Source organism: Cherax quadricarinatus, chromosome 35 (assembly GCF_038502225.1).
Source record: "Cherax quadricarinatus isolate ZL_2023a chromosome 35, ASM3850222v1, whole genome shotgun sequence".
Taxonomy (NCBI): domain Eukaryota; kingdom Metazoa; phylum Arthropoda; class Malacostraca; order Decapoda; family Parastacidae; genus Cherax; species Cherax quadricarinatus.
In genome coordinates, this window is record NC_091326.1 from 11774573 (window position 1) to 11795438 (window position 20866).

The window sequence follows — 20866 nt, forward strand, 5'->3', positions numbered from 1 at the left end:
CTCTTTTTCATTAGATGTTTTTGGTCAAATTTTCGGAAATTATAGAATAAATTTCTTCATATTTGATACACTTGTAGTTTAGAGTTATATAATGTCTTATATTACATGATTGTAAATAACTCAGGCAAATGGCAAAGTGTTAAGCCTGTGTGAACTACTATTGAGAGGATTGGCCTGCATGTTTTAGGACCTGTTTGCCATAGGTTTGAACCCTGTCTGTTCCCTGAGTTACTATACTTGTTAGATTTAATACTGAATATATGTTTAAAAAACACTTGTTTTTAACATTGTACGTTCACAAAATTAATTTGATATTCCTGGAAATGAAAACCTGTAATTGTTTTACATGATCTTAGGATTGCTGGTGTATTTTTTTCTATCTCAGAAACACCTGGGATACCAGGTATATCTTGCTACTTCTACTTGCACTTAGGTCACACTACACATGCATGTACATCCAGGTAAACATATACAGTAGGGCCCTGCTTTACAGCATTTTGTTCTAAGGCGTTCTGCTAATACGGACATTTCAAATTATGACCAAAACTCGCTATACGGCTGCCCCCACTTGACTTTCTAATACAGTCACCGCATCCCACTTGGTTTGTTTATATTCTCTGTGAGCTCCGTAAGCACCAGATCTCTCCATTATGTCTGGAGACTCCAAAATTTCAATTGTTTTTAAAAGTTATTTCATATTTATATATGTCTACTCTGATAATTATATATATGTATACCTAAATAAACTTATTGTGCTGGCATGCAGGTACACATTAAAATCAGTAAGAGATGCCATGTTAGTAATGATAATAATAATCACTAAGTCTCATTAAGTGTCGTATCTTCTTTCTTTCAACAAACCGGCCGTATCCCACCGAGGCAGGGTAGCCCATAAAGAAAAACTAGTTTCTCTTTTCAAATTTAGTAATTTATACAGGAGAAGGGGTTAATAGCCCCTTGCTCCTGGCATTTTAGTCTCCTCTTACAACATGCATGGCTTATGGAGGAAGAATTCTGTTCCACTTCCCCATGGAGATAAGAGGAAATAAACAAGAACAAGAATTAGAAAGAAAATAGCAGAAAGCCCAGAGGGGTGTGTCTATATATGCTTGTAGATGTATGTGTAGTGTGACCCAAGTGTAAGTAGAAGTAGCAGGACGTACCTGAAATTTGCATGTTTATGAGACAGAAAAAAGGACACCAGCAATCCTACCATCATGTAAAACAATTACAGGCTTTCGTTTTACACTCACTTGGCAAGATGGTAGTACCTCCCTAAGTAGTTGCTGTCTACCAACCTACTACCTACTAAGTGTCATATATTATGTTATACTGTACACATTTTCATTAATCCATCTATGATATTTTTTCAAAATTATACAATAAAAATGATACGTAACATATTTCTTTCTTTCAACACACCGGCCGTATCCCACTGAAGCGGGGTGGCCCAAGAGGAAAAACGAAAGTTTCTTCTTTTACATTTAGTAATATATACAGGAGAAGGGGTTACTAGCCTCTTGCTCCCGGCATTTTAGTCGCCTCTTATGACACGCATGGCTTACGGAGGAAGAATTCTGTTCCACTTCCCCATGGAGACGTAACATATAAAGATGATAAATATACCCCACAGTAGAATAAATTAACGTAAATTTGAGATATGGTAGCCAGACAAGTTGTACGAGTGACGGCAAGAATAACGTTTTCTCTAGTCCAACATAAGAGAAAATGTGTTACTGGGGCTAACTGTAGAAAATTATTCCTTTCGTATGCCTTCACTCAGAGTGTCATTTCTTCTAAAAATGGTGCTACATGAGAATAGGAGTGTTCCTCTTTATTTATTCTACCGTATCAATGTAGAGACAACTTGCACACAATGTAACTTGTATACAAACTAGACGTGTTCGCCTGGTTTGTTTACATAACTTCGCGCCTGTCCTCTCTCATGCACTCATTCTCTCTCTCTCTCTCATATATTCGTTTTATCTCGTTTACATCTGACCCTACATTAAGACTACAAATGTTTTAAGGTAAGTAATGAGTGAACTGTATATGTATTTTATCGCTCTGGGATTCTTAAATGTCATAGAATATTATGTGTGGGTGGGGTGGCCTGGTATGGTAGCCTGGCTGACTACCATACATACCACATTTGATTTCTTACAATAAATACTACTCATCTCACCCTAGATTAAGACTACAAATATTTTAAGGTAAGTAATGAGTGTACTATATGTGTATTTTACTTTTTTATTGTTTTTTTTTTTAATGCCTAGTTCTGTTGCTAACTTAATATATGTTAGTGTAAACTTATCTAGTATTTTTTTTTTTTTTATCATCACACTGGCCGATTCCCACCAAGGCAGGGTGGCCTGAAAAAGAAAAACTTTCACCATCATTCACTCCATCACTGTCTTGCCAGAAGGGTGCTTTACACTACAGTTTTTAAACTGCAACATTAACACCCCTCCTTCAGAGTGCAGGCACTGTACTTCCCATCTCCAGGACTCAAGTCCGGCCTGCCGGTTTCCCTGAACCCCTTCATAAATGTTACTTTGCTCACACTCCAACAGCACGTCAAGTATTAAAAACCATTCGTCTCCATTCACTCCTATCAAACACGCTCACGCACGCCTGCTGGAAGTCCAAGCCCCTCGCACACAAAACCTCCTTTACCCCCTCCCTCCAACCTTTCCTAGGCCGACCCCTACCCTGCCTTCCTTCCACTACAGACTGATACACTCTTGAAGTCATTATGTTTCGCTTCATTCTCTCTACATGTCCGAACCACCTCAACAACCCTTCCTCAGCCCTCTGGACAACAGTTTTGGTAATCCCGCACCTCCTCCTAACTTCCAAACTACGAATTCTCTGCATTATATTCACACCACACATTGCCCTCAGACATGACATCTTCACTGCCTCCAGCCTTCTCCTTGCTGCAACATTCATCACCCATGCTTCACACCCATATAAGAGTGTTGGTAAAACTATACTCTCACACATTTCCCTCTTTGCCTCCAAGGACAAAGTTCTTTGTCTCCACAGACTCCTAAGTGCACCACTCACCCTTTTCCCCTCATCAATTCTATGATTCACCTCATCCTTCATAGACCCATCCGCTGACACGTCCACTCCCAAATATCTGAATACATTCACCTCCTCCATACTCTCTCCCTCCTATCTGATATCCATTCTTTCATCACCTAATATTTTTGTTATCCTCATAACCTTACTCTTTCCTGTATTCACTTTTAATTTTCTTCTCTTGCACACCCTACCAAATTCATCCACCAATCTCTGCAACTTCTCTTCAGAATCTCCCAAGAGCACAGTGTCATCAGCAAAGAGCAACTGTGACAACTCCCACTTTATGTGTGATTCTTTATCTTTTAACTCCATGCCTCTTGTCAAGACCCTCGCATTTACTTCTCTTACAACCCCATCTATAAATATATTAAACAACCACGGTGACATCACACATCCTTGTCTAAGGCCTACTTTTACTGGGAAATAATTTCCCTCTTTCCTATGTACTCTAACTTGAGCCTCACTATCCTCGTAAAAACTCTTCACTGCTTTCAGTAGCCTACCTCCTACACCATACACCTGCAACATCTGCCACATTGCCCCCCTATCCACCCTGTCATACGCCTTTTCCAAATCCATAAATGCCACAAAGACCTCTTTAGCCTTATCTAAATACTGTTCACTTATATGTTTCACTGTAAACACCTGGTCCACACACCCCCTACCTTTCTTAAAGCCTCCTTGTTCATCTGCTATCCTATTCTCCGTCTTACTTTTAATTCTTTCAATAATAACTCTACCATACACTTTACCAGGTATACTCAACAGACTTATCCCCCTATAATTTTTGCACTCTCTTTTGTCCCCTTTGCCTTTATACAAAGGAACTATGCATGCTCTCTGCCAATCCCTATGTACCTTACCCTCTTCCATACATTTATTAAATAATTGCACCAACCACTCCAAAACTATATCCCCACCTGCTTTTAACATTTCTATCTTTATCCCATCAATCCCGGCTGCCTTACCCCCTTTCATTTTACCTACTGCCTCACGAACTTCCCCCACATTCACAACTGGCTCTTCCTCACTCCTACAAGATGTTATTCCTCCTTGCCCTATACACAAAATCACAGCTTCCCTATCTTCATCAACATTTAACAATTCCTCAAAATATTCCCTCCATCTTCCCAATACCTCTAACTCTCCATTTAATAACTCTCCTCTCCTATTTTTAACTGACAAATCCATTTGTTCTCTAGGCTTCCTTAACTTGTTAATCTCACTCCAAAACTTTTTCTTATTTTCAACAAAATTTGTTGATAACATCTCACCCACTCTCTCATTTGCTCTCTTTTTACATTGCTTCACCACTCTCTTAACCTCTCTCTTTTTCTCCATATACTCTTCCCTCCTTGCATCACTTCTACTTTGTAAAAACTTCTCATATGCTAACTTTTTCTCCCTTACTACTCTCTTTACATCATCATTCCACCAATCGCTCCTCTTCCCTCCCGCACCCACTTTCCTGTAACCCCAAACTTCTGCTGAACACTCTAACACTACATTTTTAAACCTACCCCATACCTCTTCGACCCCATTGCCTATGCTCTCATTAGCCCATCTATCCTCCAATAGCTGTTTATATCTTTCCCTAACTGCCTCCTCTTTTAGTTTATAAACCTTCACCTCTCTCTTCCCTGATGCTTCTATTCTCCTTGTATCCCATCTACCTTTTACTCTCAGTGTAGCTACAACTAGAAAGTGATCTGATATATCTGTGGCCCCTCTATAAACATGTACATCCTGAAGTCTACTCAACAGTCTTTTATCTACCAATACATAATCCAACAAACTACTGTCATTTCGCCCTACATCATTTATTTATTTATTTATTTATTCATCAGTATTTATATGCATATATAAGTGGAAAAAAAAAAAGGTGTTCCACTTCACAGCAGTAGCCTGGAACCTAACCTGCTGTATAAGTGGGGCCCTACTGAATATACATACACCTCTGGGTTTTCTTTTATTTTCTTCATAGTTCTTGGTCTTGTTTATTTCCTCTTATCTCCATGGGAAGTGGAACAGTATTCTTCCTGTGTAAGCATGCATGTCGTAAGAGGCGACTACAATGCCGGGAGCAAGGGGGCTTGTGACCCCCCTTCTCCTATATAAATTACTAAATTTAAAAAGAGAAACTTTTGTTTTTCTTTTTAGGTCACCCTGCTTTAGTGAGATAAGGCCTGTTCATTGAAAAAAAAAAAAAACTAGGTGTTAGATTTAGTATTTTATAACCAGATTTTATTAAGTCTTCATTGAATTCTGATAAGTTTCAGTGCAGATAATACTACAATCAGTATTTTATAAAATTAATGGCCCAGTTCTTTTGAGACATTCTAAAAAGAAGTTCCAAAGGTTGGTGGAGCAATTTGGGAGGGTATGTAAAAGATGGAAATTAAAGGTGAACATAAGAGCAAGGTGATGAGAGTAACAAAAAATATTGACAGTGAAAGACTGGATATAAGATTGGAGGGAGGAAATATTGTGGAAGTAAATATGTTCAGATATTTGGAAGTGGATCTGTCATGTGGGGAGGAAAAGATGTCTATGAAAGATGAGGTAAACTACAGAAGTCACAAATGTTTGAGTTTATATCATGAATAGCAAAGTTTTCCACAATAAAATGAAATGACTTTAAAATAATGATCTGTAATCTTGTAAATGTTTAGAAGTTACTGTTCATATTGCCCCACTTGTTTATACAGTATGTCAAACATACAGTCTTATTCCAGGTTATCACAGTGAGAGGGACCAACTTTGAGGCAGCTAGTCTTGAGGGTGGAAATACTAGTAGTGAGGATGTGGCAGTAACTGACCTCCCTGTTGGTTTGTCAGCATTCATCGGTCAGGAATTATCAAAATCTGACCGTCCAGAATTAACTGCTGCTAAGGTCAGTTTTTCTTATTAGTGCTATTTTCATCAAGCATTTTCTCATTAACTCATGAAATGAATACACCCTAATTTTAGAGTGCATTTTGTATCAGTGAAAAGACACAAATTATTGTTTCTATTCATGCAGTTAAAATTTTTGTCCAGATCATTATCAATGTGTGGATTTGTTGAAACATCACATAGTTACTGACAGTACATACTCCAGATGGGTAGATTTGTGTAAAAAATTTTGATCACAGCTTTAACCCTTTCAGGGTTTCCGACGTACTAGTATGGCTTTCGCACCAGGGTTATTGACGCACTAGAATGCCTAAATTCTAGTGCCTTCAAATCTAGTGAGAGAAAGCTGGTAGGCCTACATATGAAAGAATGGGTCTGTGTGATCAGTGTGGACAGTATAAAACAAATCCTGCAGCACACAGTGCATAATGAGGAAAAAAAAACTCCGACCGTGTTTTTGGTTTAAAAGAGAGACTTTGCAGTGTATTTTCATATGGTATTTATGGTTGTATTCTAGTTTTCCTGGTCTCATTTTATAGAATGGAAGACATATTACAGAAATTGAGATGATTTTAATTGGTTTCATAATGAAAAGTACATGTACCTTGAAATTGAGCTCAAAATAGCAGGAATGTTTGATTTTTACCAAATTTCAAGAGTAAACAAATTATGCCAAGTGTCCAAAACACATCAACTGGTGAGTCTAATATTCTTTCACAATTGCACTTATATTATTTATACCATTTCTACACTATTTCTATACTAATGCAGTAGTCTGCATAACAGTAAATCTTCTATTTTTTGAGAATAAAATTTCAAAGTGGAAAGCAAAAGAGATGTAAGAGGGACCTGGGGACGTGACTAATGAACAGAGAAAATGTTATTTTAGTGCCAGGAATGTCTGTCTTGCTTATTCTGGACCCTATTTGGAAATTGGCATCTTCTGAAATTTGTGTGAAATTGGCAAAATTGCCAATTTCTGACCACTTTATTGGATACTTGAAATTGGTAAATGGGTGGCTTCTTGTACTCATTTGATAGAAAAAATGGAGTTCTAGCAAAATAGATATGATTTTTGTTGACTAGTATACTGAAATTGGCTGAAAATTGGGCTCAAAGTGGGCGAAATCGCCGATGCGTAAACATCGTCGAGACCACTAACTTCACGAGAGCATAATTCTGTAAGTTTTCTATCAAATTTCGTACTTTTGGTGTCATTATGATTGGGAAAAGATTCTCTATCATTTCATTAGAAAAAAATAATTTTTTTTTGTTTTTTCCGAAAAATTTTCAACCCTGAGAACGAGTTTAGGAGAGGGCCTCTCGACCCTGAAAGGGTTAAAGGGTGTTGCAGCAATTTGAGGCAGAAATTATGGTTCTAGAAATATTAATTACCGGTATGGAGACAGATATTTTTTGGGACCTGATGAGTTGTTGGGGTGTGAGCAGGGTAATATTTTGTGAAGAGATTCAAGGAAACTAGTTAGCCAGACTTAGAGTCCTGGAGGTGGAAAGTACAATGCCCACACTTTAAAGGAGGGGTTTGGGATATTGGCTGTTTGGAGTGACACCTAAGCTATCATATCTGGCACCTCTGCAAAGACAGTGATGTGTAAATGATGGTAAAAGTGTTTCTTTTCTGGGTCACCCTTCCTCAGTGATGTGTTAAAAAAAGTTAGTTCCATTTGTAAGTTCATATACCATTTAAGTTTTTTAATAAAATAGACAAATATTTTCCATGAGTTTTTTCACAATGTGTATATTATTTGCCCTTTGTGAGACTGTTATTTTGTGTTTTTGGGAAATTAAGAGGATTGTATAATTCTGGGGTGGAAGGAAGGAGGGGTAAGGGTTGTCCAAAGAAAGGTTGCAGGAAGGGGACAAAGGAGATTTAATACTATGGGTTTAATCATCCAGGAAGGGTGTAAGAGCATTTTAGATTCAAGTAAGTGGAGACAAGTGGTTGTTATGGCCTGATATAGTGTTGGAGTGTAAGGAGAGTTACATTTATGAAAGGATTCAGGAAAACTGGTTAGCCAAACTTGAATCCTAGAGATGGGAAGTATAGTGCTTGCACTCTGACGGAGGAATGGGTTTGTTGTAGTTTGGAAGGTCATTTGAATTGTGATGTCTCTGGACTTTTGGCAAGAGTTATTGAATGAATGATGGTGAATGTATTTCCTTGTTTTTTGGTTTACCTAACTTTGGTAGGAGACAGCCAGTGTGTTAAAAAAAAAAAAGTCTCATTTTGATAACTAATTCTCTATACGTATTTGTTGGTAGATAGCAAACGTCAGCAAATGGGATTCTAAGATATACAGTGAACAGTAATCCTTTTATTTAATGGTGTTTCACATACTGTAGACCTTGAATACTTGTTAGTCTCACAGCAAGTGAAATGTAATCAATCCATTGACTGTTGCAACCCCAAATTCTGAGGTGTCTCCTGGTGTCGCAAAATTTCCAAAAAAAAGAAAAAAAAAATTATGAAATGGTAGAGAATCTTTTCCTGATTGTAATGACACCAAAAGAATGAAATTTGATGGAAAACTGATGGAATTATGCTCTCATGAAGTTAGCGACCTCGGCGATATTTACAAATCGGCGATTTTGCCCACTTTGAGCCCTATTTTCGCCTAATTCCATTGTTCCAGTCGACCAAACTCATAGCTATTTCTTTAGAACTCCATTTTTTCTATCAAATGAGTACAAGAAACTGCCCATTTACCGATTTCAACTACCCAATAACGTAGTCAGAAATTTGCAATTTGGCCAATTTCACAAAAATTAAAAAATATGACAATTTCAAAATAGGGTCCAGAATGAGCAATGCAGACATTCCTGGCTTTAAAATAAAATTTTTTTTGTTCATCAGTCACATCTCCAGGCCCCTCTGATATTATTACTCTTACTTTCTATTTTGAATTTTTAATCAAACAAAAAATAGAAGATTTACTGTTATGCAGACTACTGCAATATTGTAATAATTGTATAAATAATGTCAACCCATTCATGACTGCATATTAGAATAGCTACTTGGACATTTATTGGAAAATGACATTTGTTTACTCTTGAACATCGGCAAAAATCAAACATTTCCCTTACTTTGAGCTCCATTTCAAGGTTCTTTTCATAGTAAAACCAATCAAAATCACCTCTATTTCTATAATATGTTTTCCATTCTATCAAATGAGACCAAGAAAACAAGAATACAACCATAAATACTATACGGAAATAGACCACAAAGTCGGCATTTTAACCCTTAAACTGTCCAAACGTAGATCTATGTTTTTTCAACATTTGAATGTAAAAAAATGTAGACCTCCTTTTTTTTTTTACATTTGAAAACGTGTAAAAAAACTTAGATCTACATTTTTTTGGTTATATTTGAAAATATGTAAAAAAACATGGATCTACTTTTGGAGCACTATGCATGTGAATGTAGATCTGTTTGGACAGATTAAGGGTTAATTAAAAAAACGGTCGGAATTTCTTTTTTACTCATTATGCACTGCGTGCTGCAGGATTTTTATTATATGGTGCACACTGACCACACAGACCCATTCTCTCACAGGTGGGCCTACCAGCTTTCTCCTGCTTGATTTGAAGCCGCTAGAATTTATGAGTATATATACATCAAACAGGGTGGCTCGTAAGATGTATATATACAACCAGAACAGTCAAAGGGTTAAGGTAAATAATGTCACCATGGTTGTTTAATATATTTATAGATGGGGTTGTAAAAGAAGTAAATGCTAGGGTGTTGGGGAGAGGGGTGGGATTAAATTTTGGGGAATCAAAAGCAAAATGGGAGTTGACACAGTTACTTTTAGCTGATGATACTGTGCTTGTGGGTGATTCTAAAGTAAAGTTGCAAAGGTTAGTTGACGAGTCTGGGAGGGTGTGTATAGGTAGAAAGTTGAAAGTAAACATAGATAAGGTGATGAGGGTATCAAATGATTTAGATAAAGAAAAATTGGATATCACTTTGGAGAGAAGGAGTATGGAAGAAGTGAATGTTTTCAGATATTTGGGAGTTGATGTGTCAGCGGATGGGTTTATGAAGGATGAGGTTAACCATGGAATTGATGAGGGAAAAAAAGGTGAGTGGTGCATTGAGGTATATGTGGAGACAAAAAAGCATTATCAGTGGAGGCAAAGAAGGGAATGGATGAAAGTATAGTGGTATCAACACTTATTTGGGTGTGAAGCTTGGGTTGTAAATGCTGCAGCGAGGAGGCGGTTGGAGGCAGTGGAGATGTCCTGTCTAAGGGCAATGTGTGGTGTAAATGTTATGCAGAGAATTCGAAGTGTGGAAATTAATAGAAGGTGTGGAGTTAATATAAGTATTAGAGGACCGAAGAGGGGTTGTTGAGGTGGTTTGGTCATTTAGAGAGAATGGCTCAAAGTAGAATGACATGGAGAGCGTATAAAGCTGTAGGGAAAGGTTGGAAAGGTTGGAGGGAGAGGGTAAAGGAGGTATTGTGGGCGAGGGGTTTGGACTTCCAGCAAGCGTGCATGAGTGTGTTGGATAGGATTGAGTGGAGACGAATGGTTTTTGGGACCTGACGAGCTGTTGGAGTGTGAGCAGGGTAATATTTAGTGAAGGGATTCAGGGAAACCGGTTATTTTTATATAGTCGGACTTGAGTTCTGGAAAGAGGAAGTACAGTGCCCTCACTTTAAAGGAGGGGTTTGGGATATTGCCAGTTTGGAGGGATGTGTAATAGGACGGTATATATATAATTGGTGCCCTGATATTATATTCTGTATGGAGTTTATTATACAGTGGACCCTCGCCTAACGCTATTAATCCGTTCCTGAGAGCTCAACGTTAGGCGAAATTATTGTTAAGCGAATTAATTTTCCCCATAAGAAATAATGGAAATCAAATTAATCCGTTCCTGACACCCCAAAGTATGAACAAAAAAAACTTTTACCACACGAAATATTAATTTTAATACACACAAACTGAAGAAGACATGCACAGTTACATGACACTTACCTTTATTGAAGATCTGGTGATGATTGATGGGATGGGAGGAGGGGAGAGTGTTGATGGTGTTAGTGTTTAGAAGGGGAATCCCCTTCCATTAGGACTTGAGGTGGCAAGTCCTTTTCCGGGGTTACTTCCCTTCTTCTTTTAATGCCACTAGGACCAGCTTCAGAGTCACTGGACCTCTGTCGCACAACATATCTGTCCATAGAGGCCTGTACCTCCCGTTCCTTTATGACATTCTTAAAGTGTTTCACAGCATTGTCATTGTACAGGTTGCCAACACGGCTTGCAATAGCAGTGTGAGGGTGATTTTCATGAAAAAAGGTTTGCACTTTAAGCCACATTGCACACATTTCCTTAATCTTTGAAGTAGGCAACTTCCTCAATTTCTCTATCCCCTCCTCCAAAGCAGTTTCCTCAGGTGTGGCCTCTTGCTGTTGAAGATGATCTAGCAGCTCATCAGTGGTTAGTTCTTCATTGTCATCCTCCACCAACTCTTCTACATCCTCCCCGCTAACCTCCAACCCCAAGGACTTCCCCAATGCCACAATGGATTCCTCAACTGGCATAGGATTCCCAGGGGTAGCCTCAAACCCTTCAAAATCCCTTTTGTCTACACATTCTGGCCACAGTTTCTTCCAAGCAGAGTTCAAGGTCCTCTTAGTCACTTCCTCCCAAGCCTTACCTATAATGTTTACACAATTGAGGATGCTAAAGCGATCTCTCCAAAACTCTCTTAGTGTCACTTGAGTTTCTGAGGTCACTACAAAGCACCTTTCAAACATAGCTTTTGTGTACAGTTTCTTGAAGTTAGAAATGACCTGCTGGTCCATGGGCTGCAGGAGAGGAGTGGTATTAAGAGGCAAAAACTTGACCTTAATGAAGCTCATTTCCGCAGAAAGTCGCTCTGCCACGTCTGAAGGATGACCAGGAGCATTGTCTAATACCAGGAGGCACTTAAGGTCTAATTTCTTTTCAGTTAGGTAATTTTTCACAGTGGGGCAAATGCATGGTGTAACCAGTCATAGAAAAAGTCCCTAGTGACCCATGCCTTACTGTTTGCTCTCCACAGCACACACAAATTAGCCTTGAGGACATTGTTTTTCCTGAACACTCTGGGAGTTTCAGAGTGATACACCAATAAAGGCTTCACTTTGCAATCACTACTAGCATTGGCACACATCAACAGAGTAAGCCTGTCTTTCAAAGGCTTATGTCCTGAGAGTGCCTTTTCCTCCTGAGTAATGTACGTCCTGTTTGGCATTTTCTTCCAAAACAGGCCTGTTTTGTCACAATTAAACACTTGTTCTGGTTTCAGTCCTTCACTGTCTATGTACTCCTTGAATTCCTGCACATATTTTTCAGCCGCTTTGTGGTCCAAACTGGCAGCCTCACCATGCCTTATCACACTATGTATGCCACTATGATTCTTAAATCTCCCAAACCAACCTTTGCTGGCCTTAAATTCACTCATATCATCACTAGTTGCAGGCATTTTTCTAATTAACTCGTCATGCGACTTCCTAGCCTTTTCACATATGATTGCTTGAGAGATGCTATCTCCTGCTATCTGTTTTTCGTTTATCCACACCAATAACAGTCTCTCAACATCTTCTATCACTTGCGATCTCTGTTTCGAAAACAAAGTTGCACCTTTGGCAAGAACAGCTTCCTTGATTGCAGTTTTCTTGGCCACAATATTAGCAATGGTTGATTGGGGTTTTGTGTACAACCTGGCCAGCTTGGAGACACACACTCCACTTTCATACTTTGCAATGAACTCTTTCTTCATATCCATAGTAATTCTCACTCTTTTTGCTGTAGGGTTGGCACTAGAAGCTTTCTTGGGGCCCATGGTGACTTATTTTGCAGGTGCAATCACTTAAAAGGATGTGATAATATGAAATGTTCCGATTGTATGCTTGGAAGCGACTGCGGTGGCTGACTTGTAAACACTGGCACCCACGGAACAAGTGAGGCGGGCTCAGGCCGCACATGGACGCGTCTCGAATGAACCGCATTGAGCGAGTTTTTTAGCGCTAGCCGAGGCAAAATTTTTGCGTTAAAATGTATCGCTAGGCGGATTTAACGTTATGCGATGCGTTCGTTAGGCGAGGTTCCACTGTATTATTTCAGGTCACTTTTTATATTGTATCTTTATATGTGCTTCTAAACTGTTGTATCTGGGCACCTCTGCAAAAACAGTGATTATGTATTAGTGAGGTGAAAGTGTTGAATGATGATGAAAGTATTTTGGTTTTGGGGATTTTCTTTCTTTTTGGGTCACCCTGCGTAGGTGGGAGATGGCCGACTTGTTGAAAAAAAAAAAAGTCTTAATCTAATTGTGTCCTTGATTCACCAATTTGTTATTAACCCTTAAACTGTCCAAACATAGATCTTCATTTGTGTGCGTAGCGCTCCGAACATAGATCTACATTTTTTTTTACATAAGAAACAATGTAAAATTGAATGTAGATCAATGTTCGGAGCACTACGCATGCGAACATAGATCTACGTTTGGACAGTTTAAGGGTTAAGTTTAAATAGATATACTGTATTTTGACAAGTATATATTCTTATTTGCATGTAGTAAAAGGCCCTTGTTTTGATATTTGCTTCTAGACTGTCATAAGTGGAGGTCGAGGCATGAAGAGTGGAGAGAACTTCCAGTTATTGTACACACTTGCTGATAAACTCAGTGCAGCTGTAGGTGCATCTAGGGCAGCTGTTGATGCAGGCTTTGTTCCTAATGATATGCAGGTACAGTACATTCATAAAAGTATTTTGTATATATGAGAATGGTTTTAAAATTAATATAGTAAAGTACTGGTAAAAGGAATTATGCACTTAATGTCATTGAGAAATTAAAAACAGAATGATTGTTACAAAAATAATGAATATTTAGCAATCAGTGTAATAACCTATTTGTAGGTGCAGGAGCAAAGCTAAACTATTGGCATTACATTTTTTCTTTAGCATTAAGTCTGTCATAAAGTTTTTAAAGTTTCCAGTGGCTGTGGTACTTACTACTTCCACTTGTAGCCCATTCCATGGACCTACCACTGTTTGCAAAGCAAAATATTCTAATCTCACTTCAGTAATTATTGTTTCTTAGCTTGTAGTTATAGCCTTTGTTATTCTAGTTAGAGTTAGGAAGTCTTCCTTCTCATTTTTTTTTTTTTGTCATATCTTCCCTGATCTTGAATATGGCTAGCATATCTACCTTCTATCAGATGGTATAACCAGTGCTTTTATCTTGTATTTTTTTGTTTACACTGGGAGCCATTCCATAGCTTGTATTTGAATTTTCTCTCTCTAAATATTTTTTAAGGTACAGACACTAAAAAATTGCTGCCTTTCCAGTTTTGGTTTGATGTATGCTGTGAGCAGCTTTTTTCAGCATTTCTGTATTCATATACTGTAAATGTTATTTGAAAGCTGTTTTTTTTTTCACTTTGTATTTTATCATTTTCTGGTTATGATTTGTCCAGGTCTTCTTGTAGGTTTAGTCATTTTTTGTCATTTATCTTGCATGGGATTTTTGCATGATCTACAAGTTCATGTACATAGTTCCTAATTTCCTCTGGTAAGTCATTTACCAGCATAAACATTAGAAAAATTATTGGAAGAAGCACTGAGCCTTGTAGCACCCCATTTTCCTCTTAAACAAAATCTCTCATGTGCTTTGCAATTTCCCGATTAGTTTTTTTATGAAAAATACCCTTGTGCAGGCATGCATTGTTTCCCACATTTAGAAAAATTAAAAATTTTGTATGATGTGTACATATGAGTTGTAAGGTAATTATCATACAGCCTGCATAGCATTTATAAATATAATTTACAGTATTTGACAGAAATAGTACAATTTATTGGCTGAGATTTATTTTACATAATCTAGTAGAAAACTATCAGTAATTCTGTTAAGTTATGCTGAAGCCTGCATTTGTATCTAAAGATTTCTGTTTGTACATTATACTAGTACAGTACCATTATAATGAAGATTTGAAACAATGCCTAATATGATAGAAAAAAAAAATAAATGAAGTTTACCATTTAGGTTGGCCAGACTGGAAAAATTGTGGCTCCTGAATTGTATATAGCTGTGGGAATCAGTGGGGCTATCCAACACTTGGCTGGCATGAAGGATTCAAAGACAATTGTGGCTATCAACAAAGATCCTGAGGCTCCCATTTTTCAGGTTTGTACAAAGAGTAACTAATTGTTTTAACAGAAATTTGTTCTGATGTAGGCTAAGAAAAGAGACAGTATTTTAATTTGATGAAGATGCTCTGTTCACTTAGTAATATTTTAATAATTTTATATGAAGGTTAAAATAGGCTCTATTTATATGGTGAGGGGTTAGAATTATTATTTTTACATTCATGGGGGAGGACTAAACCCATAGGGGTCATACAGCTCCTAGAGGAATGGAAGGAACTCTGACTCAATTCAAGGAATTGAAGCACAGTATCAGGGAACCTCCCTTGAGGGAGGAGGGTTAGAAAAGGCTTCATTATAATAAGCCACATTCCTGTACTTTCTTGGATTCCTTTGTATTAATAACTCTCTGGGGTTAACACACAAATTGTTCATATTGTCTTACTAATGAGAATGTTAAATAGCTATATAGGGTGAGGCTTTCCATTACTATTCTCATTTTGCTTTTATTAGGGCCACTGTATTTAGGGGCCTTTTAATACTATGTAGAATAAACCACAGTTTTCTAACTGTAACAATTGATAATTAACCCACAACTTGGAGAGGAAATTTTAGGTGATGTTTTGGACTGGTCTAGACTTTTATCAAGTAAGGATGGACCAAAACTTCTAGAGTTTCATCTTCAAATTTTGAGTTATTGTCCATTACTGATGTCTGATATTAGATCAGCTTTAATGTTCATGTAGATGGAAGGCATTCACCAATAAATGAAGAGAACCATTGTAGGAAAGGAGGTTTTCAGATAGTCAGTTATGGCTATTCCAATATAACATCCAGCATGCATGGAAACGTCACAGTTAACCCTTTCAGGGTTTCGGCCATACTAGTACGGCTTACGCACCAGGGTTTTTGACGTACTAGTCCGCATAAATTCTAGCGCCTTCAAATCTCATGGGAAAAGGCTGGTAGGCCTAGATGTGAGAGAATGGGTGTGTGTGGTCAGTGTGCGCGGTAGAAAAAAAATCTGGGACCCAGTGGCACATTGTGGGAACACCATTTTAGTAGACCTTGTTCACCATGCCTCGCGGTAAGAAGCTCCTCACTCCTCGGTGAATTGGGACACTTTTGTTCCCCAGTGACAGTTCTAATACAGATGAAGATGAGTTTCAAGGTTTTGGTGAGGTTGTGACTGAAACTAATGACCATAATATCGGTAAAAGTGAGGAAAACCCAGACGACCCTCAGCCTTCCACCTCTGCTGCTGGGCTGTCTTGTTCACATTCAGTTGTACCAGAATCAAAGAGGAAACTCCTATTTTCTCAAATCCCGGACTCAGATGTGAGCATTGGTGATGATAGTGATAGTGAATATGAACTACAAGCTCTTGAAACCAGTTCCAATAGTGATAGTGAAGTGAAATATTCTCCAGTGAAGCGTCAGTATATATGACGATATATGCACTCTGGTAGTGTGCCATATGCTATTCCAAGGGGAAGGAGTACATCTCGGAGTACATCCTGTGGCTGTACAACAGGAACAGACAGTGAAAATGACGATGATAGTGTTGCAATTGGGATGGAAAATGTGTATGGTGGTGATAGTGGTGGTGCCGGCCGTGAGGCACCAGCAGTGGGCCATGCTGTCACCCATGCTGCCACCCATGCCGCTGCCTCAGCTGATCTACAACAAAGGCCACCATCCCCCACCCACCCACCACACCAGCCTCCACAACCACAACCTCCACAACCACAACCTCCACAACCACAACCACCTGTCAATATCCAGTACCCACCAGCAGACCGCACCTGGGATTGGCAGGAAGCTGTCAATTTTGTTCCAAATTCTCACCAGTTTGATGAAAGCCAAAGTGGAATACTGCCATGTTGTACACTTGGGAACAATGCCAGTGAACTGGAATGTTTCGAGTTATTCTTTGACGAACCCCTGATGGAAATTTTTGTCAGGGAAAGCAACAGATACTATGAGTACACCATGGCAAACATAATACTTTCACCAAAATCACGTCTACACAAGTGGGAGGAGACAACTGTGGCTGAGATGTATCTTTTCTTTGCCACAATAATGCTTATGCCACATGTTTATAAGCACATTGTGAAATCATACTGGTCAACAGACTGCCTGATTGCAACCCCAGGTTTCAGTGATATAATGGGAGTGAATCGATTTGTGCTATTATTACGTATGCTTCACTTCTCAGACAAAACCAGGCCTGACAGAAACGACAGGTTATATAAGATTAGGAATGTGTTTGTGTATCTGAAAGAGAAATTCAATATGTATTTTTATCCCTTCAGGAAGCTTGTAATTGACAAGTCTTTGATTCTGTTCAAAGGAAGACTCTCTTTCAAGCAGTCCATACCAAGCAAGAGGAAACGCTTTAGTATAAAGTTATTTGTACTTTGTGATTGTTACAGTGGTCTGATATTGGATATTATTGTGTACACTGGAAGTTATACATTGCAAAATACCAGGAAGTTATTGGGCATCTCTGGTGATGTGGTTAGAACAATGATAGAACCATACCTTGGTAAGGGGCATATATTATATATACTGATAACTGGTACACAAGCCCCTCACTCAGCAATTTTTTGTAAGTGAACATGACAGATGTGTGTGGCACAGTGCATGCAAATCATAAACATATGCCCAGGTTTGACGCTGGCACTCGTAGAGGTGAGGTGCAGGCGTTTCCTGCCAATGACATCATGACATTTCGGTGGCATGACAAACGAGATGTCACACTGTTGTCATCAATTCACCCTAACGAAATGGCAAACACTGGCAGGCAGCATAGAGACAGCAATGAACCCATTCTAAAACCTGCAGCTGTGATTAATTACACCCTCAATATGCGCTTAGTGGACAAATGTGACATGCAGATTGGGTTTCCTGATTGTGTTTGCAAGAGTTATAAGTGGTACAAAAACTTTTTCTATCTTCTGGACATTTCCATGTTCAATGCTTATAGTAAGTATAAGATGAGGACCAGAAACAAACCATCATATGGCGAATTTTGTTTGTCTGTCATCAGACAAATAGTATTCAAGTACCAAGGAACGACACCTGCAATAGACCGCCCACTAAATTATCAAGAACTACCTTCTCGTCTGAAGCATGGTGATCACTTCCTGGTAAAACTGCCTGCTACTGCTTTCAAGAAAAAGGCTCAGAAGAGGTGTTACGTCTGTGCACATACAAAAAAACACCCACAACAACACAGACACTTGTTTTATGTGTGAGGAGTGTAAAACACCACTGTGCATGACACCATGTTTCAAAGACTTCCACAGGCTGCAGAACTTCTAGAAACATGTCCTGTGACTGTATATGTGTATATAAAATATAGAAAAATAGTAATAACATTTCATATCGTTTGTGTAAATATTTTCTGTAAACAAAACAGTGACAACAGTGTTTATGCAGTTATTGTGTAGTATAGAAAAAGAAATAACTTACAAAATAGTGATCATATTGGTCTCACAGGCCATAAAAGTTACTTGGAAAAAAAATTAAAAAATAATAGAAAATAGTACCTAAAAAAATAAAGTAATACCGGGTGACCGGCAGTCGGCGATGTTACCATATACAAGGCATTTTCTGTCAACTTCACGCCTCCATATCTCGGTAAATATTGATGGTAAAAAATTTTTGTTTAGCCTATAAGATTAAAAAAAAAAAACTCTTTTCATAAGAAAAATAATTTTTTTTTTTTTTTGAAATTTTGGCGAACCTGAGAACAAGTCTCGGAGAGGGCCTAGGGACCCTGAAAGGGTTAAGTAATACCTCCAAATTCATGCAACATATTCACAGCACTATCTCGCTAATTTTAAAGGCTAGGTGTAAATTATTCCGTTTGTGCTGCTACAGTATGTCAGTCATTCCCTTCTAAAAACCTGCTTCATTAGGTCTTGCTCATTGCCACTCTTTGTGCAGTATTCACATGCATTCCATTCTTTCTTGCACATTTCTCTCTATTCATCTTTTTACTGCTTTCCTCTCCTGCCTTCACATTCCTTCAGATATACTTCCTTCACAAGTAACTTAAACACTGTATGACCATGTAGGTTTAGTGCATTTATTTTGAATACCGTATAAGAATAATTCACAGGTGTTATTTAGCGTTTAGTCCATGATTATACAGCATTGTACCTTCATTGTCATATTTATTTCACTCCTTATCTTTCTTTCCATTACATCACCATTCCTTTTTCTGTATGCTAATATATGTATCCCTGATTCTTGACTGATGTACATCATGATTTGCTTACAATAGCCTGATTGGTTAGACATATTTAGTGGATGGAGGTTCATGCATCAACCACTCTTTGCACTGAGTGACCCACAATGGCCAGTGGGAGGGAGAGAGTGTGGGAAGAAGTGGATGTATTTAGATATAGTATTTGGGAGTGGACATGTCAGTAGATGGATCTGTGAAAGATGAGGTGAACCATAGAATAGATGAGGGCAAAAAGGTTGGTAGTGTATTGAAGTATCTATGGAAAAGAAAGAAGTTTATATATGTAGGCAGAAACATGAATGTACCAGAGTAGTGGTACCAACACTTTTACATGGGTCTGAGGAATGGGGGCTTAAATGCTGCATTGAAAAGGAAGCTAGATGCAGTGGATATGTCATGTTTGACAGTGTGTTGTGTGAATATCGTGCAGAGAATTTATGAGCGTAGAAATTAAAAGGCAGTGTGGGGTGACCAAGGATATAATTCAGAGAGCTGAGGAGGGGGTTGGAGAGGTAGTTTGGGCATGTAGAGAAGATGGACAGGAATAGGTTGACAAAGGTGTATAAATCTGAGGTGGAAGATAGAAGGGAGAGAGGGATATCCCATGAATGGTCGAAGGGATGGGGTACAAGAGGCTTCAGCATCCAGCAGGTTTGTGTGAGTTTATTAGATAGTGAATGGAGACAAGTGGTTTTTTAATAGAGAGCTTTTGGAGTGTGAGCAGGGTAACTTTTATGATTTGATTCAGGGAAACTGGTTAGCTAAACTTGATTCCTGGACATGAGAAGTGCAGTGCTTACACTCTGAAGGAGGGATGGGGACAGTAGTCGTAGGGGCAATCTGACTGTGGTGTCAGCACACTTCTGGAAAAAATGAGCAGATGTGTTGTCGTCTTTGGGTCACACTGCCTTTTTGGGAAACAGCTGTTGTGTTAAAAAAAAAATAATTTGTTTGTCGTGGTTTTTCAACACTCATGCCATATCTATTATTTTTTATTTATTAACACATCAGCCGTCTCCCACCAAGGCAGGGTGGCCCGAAAAAGAAGCACTTTCATCATTTACTTAATCAGCGTCTTGCTAGAGTTGTGCTTACACTACAGTTATAAAACTGCAACATTAACACCCCTCCTTCAGAGTGCAGGCACTGTACTTCCCATCTCCAGGACTCAAGTCCAGCCTGCTGGTTTCCCTGAATTCCTTCATAAATGTTACCTTGCTCACACTCCAACAGCATGTCAAGTCCTAAAAACCATTTGTCTCCATTCGCTCCTATCTAACACGCTCACGCATGCTTGCTGGAAGTCCAAGCCCCTCGCCCACAAAACCTCCTTTACCCCCTCCCTCCAACCTTTTTCAGGGCGACCCCTACCCCGCCTTCCTTCCCCTACAGATTTACTTGCTCTCCATGTCATTCTACTTTGATCCATTCTCTCTAATGACCAAACCGCCTCAACAACCCCTCTT

At 38.6% G+C, this 20866-nt stretch overlaps 1 protein-coding gene across 2 annotated transcripts in view; it reads left to right on the top strand.

The window, feature by feature from the left end:
• wal (electron transfer flavoprotein subunit alpha wal) overlaps positions 1 to 20866 on the top strand; it is a 48552-nt gene that overhangs the window by 8805 nt on the left and 18881 nt on the right. For both annotated transcript variants that reach the window (XM_053785364.2, XM_053785363.2), the window contains exons 5-7: positions 5826 to 5984; positions 13607 to 13744; positions 15042 to 15182. In XM_053785364.2, coding sequence (XP_053641339.1) covers positions 5826 to 5984; positions 13607 to 13744; positions 15042 to 15182 — 438 coding nt within the window. The remainder of the gene's footprint in view (positions 1 to 5825; positions 5985 to 13606; positions 13745 to 15041; positions 15183 to 20866) is intronic.